Consider the following 3333-nt stretch of genomic DNA (forward strand, 5'->3'; position numbering starts at 1 on the left):
TGGAACGATTAATTAAGATGCGGTTTTCACTGAGTGAAAGCTTTTGAGTATTCATTTTAGCTATGTAAGTTGCAGTTACGTGTGCACGTGCAAAAAAAATATATCTGACTTTAAATTCAGGTGGAAGCAATCCCAAGTAACAATGTCCATGCTTCATGGATTTATTTAGCCGTAGCTAGTTACTCAGTTTTATTGTCGATCTTACTGCTATCAATAAACCTCTCATGAATATGCTGAAAAATCTTCAAACGTCAAACGTATAGTGTTCCTCACTGCTCAAATATGAACACCGATGCTCCAAAACTATCCGCTTATCTTTTCCCGAATCTGATCCTCGTCACAGCAGAAACACGTCCGCCTCGCTCACGGCTCAATACAATTCTCCCTGTCTCCAACTCTCCCATACTATTAGTAAACTCTCCAATTTCCCATTATACGTAGGTCTGTTCGAGCTCATGGATAAATCATAAGAAGGTGTGCACACGAGATTGCTTATATGTATGTCTTTAGAAACCTACAAAACGCTTATTGACCTTATGAGTAGCTCTACTGTCGTGATAAAGAGCGTGATAAATCCTATTTTCAAAGCTCGATAAAAGCTACAATTTTTGGTCGGAATGTATTCAAATGAATTACCCTAATAAGAATATTTGCATTGCAACGAGCTTATGGTGGTATTAAACAAGAGCAACATTTTTCTGATCGAAATTTGTGAAGGCCATATTGAAATTTAATGCCATGTGGCATTAAAAGCTCTAGTGCGAAAACTTATTTTTTTACTAGCTTTCACCATGAAATTTAACGCTCACTTCATTTAGATAGAAGTGAATTGAAAACAGACCTAAAAAAAAAATTATAGTCATCCTCATCATGATTGTCATCAACAATTTTTTTTAAAATTATTTTTCAGCAAAGTTTTGTTTCTAATTTTACAAAAGCAATAGCTGCCGCTGCCGAATTCCCTTTTTTGCGGGTGGTTTAAAAAGGATTTCTAAATACTCTTATAATAGGTTTATAGTGGTTATCTAGAGAGGGCCACTTGGCTATATATTAGAGTGGGGCGTCATGGTCATTTTTTCAAATCAATGGTTTTTCGAAGCCATTCTGGGTCCTGAACAACTCTGCAGAATTTGGGACCGATTGGTTGCTTCCTCGCGTTCCGCATCGCGTTTGAAGTTTGTATTGAAATTAGTATGGGAGAACGTGTATTTTTGCATTTCTACTACTAGAGGTTTCAGTTCATCGTAAACCAAGTGGGACATTGCGTTAAAGTATAACCCAAAGGATGCCGAAAAATTTTGCTGAAGAAGGCACGTTGCTGGAACGTCCACGAAAAAAGTTATAACGCTTCGAACATTGAGTGTTCGAACCATATGCAAAAAATCATTTATTCTGCCAGCACTGCCGTACTACGTAGACCAATAATTTAACTGAGTGTTATTTCAAAATAATTGATCTTATAGGGCTATTAAGCTAATGGGAGCTATCCGGAATTATTTAACAAAGAAAAAAATCCGACAAGAAGGAAGATGAGTTTTGCCCTTCTATAACCATAGGTTGTCCGGTAGTGCTGGCAGAAACATTGATTTCTTGCATATGGTTTAAACAATCAATTTTCGAAACGTAATAACATTTTTTGTAGACCTTCCAGTTACGTATCTTCTTCGGCAAAGTCTTTCGGCATCTTCCAGACTATATGCTAACGTATTGAGTCACGTGACTGATGATAAATTGAAGCCGCTAAGAGCAAAAATGATAAAAAGTACGTTTTTCCATACTAATCTCCATGTAAATTTAAAACGCGATGCAGCATGCGAGTTTGCAATCAATCGAGCCCATATTTTGCACAGTTGATTGGGGTCCCAAAACGATTCAGAAAAACCTTGATCTCACTTGATCGGACGAAGTTTGCGTTTTTCCATACAACTGCGCCCCACTCTAATGACTATAGAAACCTCGTCTTGAGCTACACACGCTATTCTGCAAGTTTTATTCAAGAAACTTGATACCTTGATACCATCGACCCAGAAAAAGCCTAAAACCTCATAAAACAACTCTATTATTGTTTATTAAATAAATTAAATTGTTTATTCCAACCATAGCGATCCAAGCAGTCTCTGATGAACATCTTCTGCATCGAAGAATGTTCGAATGTCATTCTCATCTTTCGATCAGTGGAGGAAGGACGCAAAATTTTAGTAGATTTTAAAAAGTTTTGGAAAATCTGAAAAAAATGTATCAAATGTCGAGAATAGGTATGTAACATGTACAATAATGTGGTCCGTTGTATTCATATTCTTTCATCCCTCTCCCGCAATCAAGGTCCCGGCCCAGCTGGTTACGGACTCCCTCCAACGGTGGGCTTTGACCAGCATGATGTTCGCAAGGATCGCAAACCGATGTTCAGCATGCGCGAAAGACCTACAACCCGTTACGACACCATCGGACCTGGTCCCGCTCACGACCCGGGCAAGATGACTCGCAGTGGTCCACCACATAATCCGGCATATTCTCTTGCGAAACGCTTCTCGACATTCAGTAAGTGCAAATGCGACATTTCTTGAATTGATAAAAAAAATCAACTTATTCGAGCAGAACAGGACAACGTACCCGGACCGGGTGCCCACAACAACGATAAGGTTCCGTCTATGAAAGGAAATCGCCTACCTGCGTATTCCTTTGGTTTCCGCCTGAAAGAAGCCCCACGCGATAAAATTCCAGGTCCGGATCAGTACGCGTACGATCTGAACGTCTACAAGAATCGCAACCCCCTGTATAGCATGCGGGACCGAACGACTTTACCGTATGCGTCGGAAGGACCTGGACCGAACAAGTACGGCGATCTGGATCGAAACATCACCCACAAGCGGTATCCTCGGTACTCGATGCGAAAGATGTGCCCTATTATGGAGGACAAGTGCCCCAAACCGGGTCCGAATAAGTACGGGTTGATGGAGCTGAAACCGGGAGCGACGGCACCGCAATACTCGTTCGGAGTTCGGCACTCGATGTGGCGGCCCCCGATGGTTATTCCGGGGGATAATTGTTGAATGTAATAAAGGGAAGAACTGTATTGGCGATTTGTTTTTTTATTTACGGTTCTGTCAGTTCTCGGTAGAAACAAATAATCTTGGCGCGTCTCGTTTCACGTTATCATTCGCAGTGCTGGTCGAAAGAGACATCCATTCGTTATCTTAAGTCTATAGACTTAGTTTCACTAAGTTCACGGCCACATCTCTCCCTTCAGGTACCAGGCAGACGCTGTTTGAGCCGCACCTCCTGGTGAACATTTATCAAAATTGATTGGCAAGACCGAAACGACCACTGTCAGTA

The 3333-nt window shown here is 40.9% G+C and overlaps 1 protein-coding gene across 1 annotated transcript; it reads left to right on the forward strand.

Moving 5' to 3' along the window:
• Positions 1–2113: 2113 nt before the first annotated feature.
• Positions 2114–3080, forward strand: LOC134217904 (ciliary microtubule associated protein 1A-like). Its single transcript, XM_062696745.1, has 3 exons — positions 2114–2255; positions 2323–2538; positions 2596–3080. Exons 1-3 carry the CDS (start codon positions 2234–2236, stop codon positions 3048–3050), a joined length of 693 nt encoding a protein of 230 aa, XP_062552729.1. The 5' UTR covers positions 2114–2233; the 3' UTR covers positions 3051–3080.
• The last annotated feature ends 253 nt before the right edge of the window (positions 3081–3333 follow it).

This window comes from Armigeres subalbatus, chromosome 1, assembly GCF_024139115.2.
Source record: "Armigeres subalbatus isolate Guangzhou_Male chromosome 1, GZ_Asu_2, whole genome shotgun sequence".
Classification (NCBI taxonomy): domain Eukaryota; kingdom Metazoa; phylum Arthropoda; class Insecta; order Diptera; family Culicidae; genus Armigeres; species Armigeres subalbatus.

Bases quoted from the DNA above. Each gene is read 5' to 3' on its own strand.
- LOC134217904 (XM_062696745.1), top strand. From the start codon at position 2,234: ATGTATCAAATGTCGAGAATAG. The intron at 2,256-2,322 runs GTATGTAACATG...CCCGCAATCAAG, and splicing joins GTATCAAATGTCGAGAATAG to GTCCCGGCCCAGCTGGTTAC. The intron at 2,539-2,595 runs GTAAGTGCAAAT...TTATTCGAGCAG, and splicing joins GAAACGCTTCTCGACATTCA to AACAGGACAACGTACCCGGA.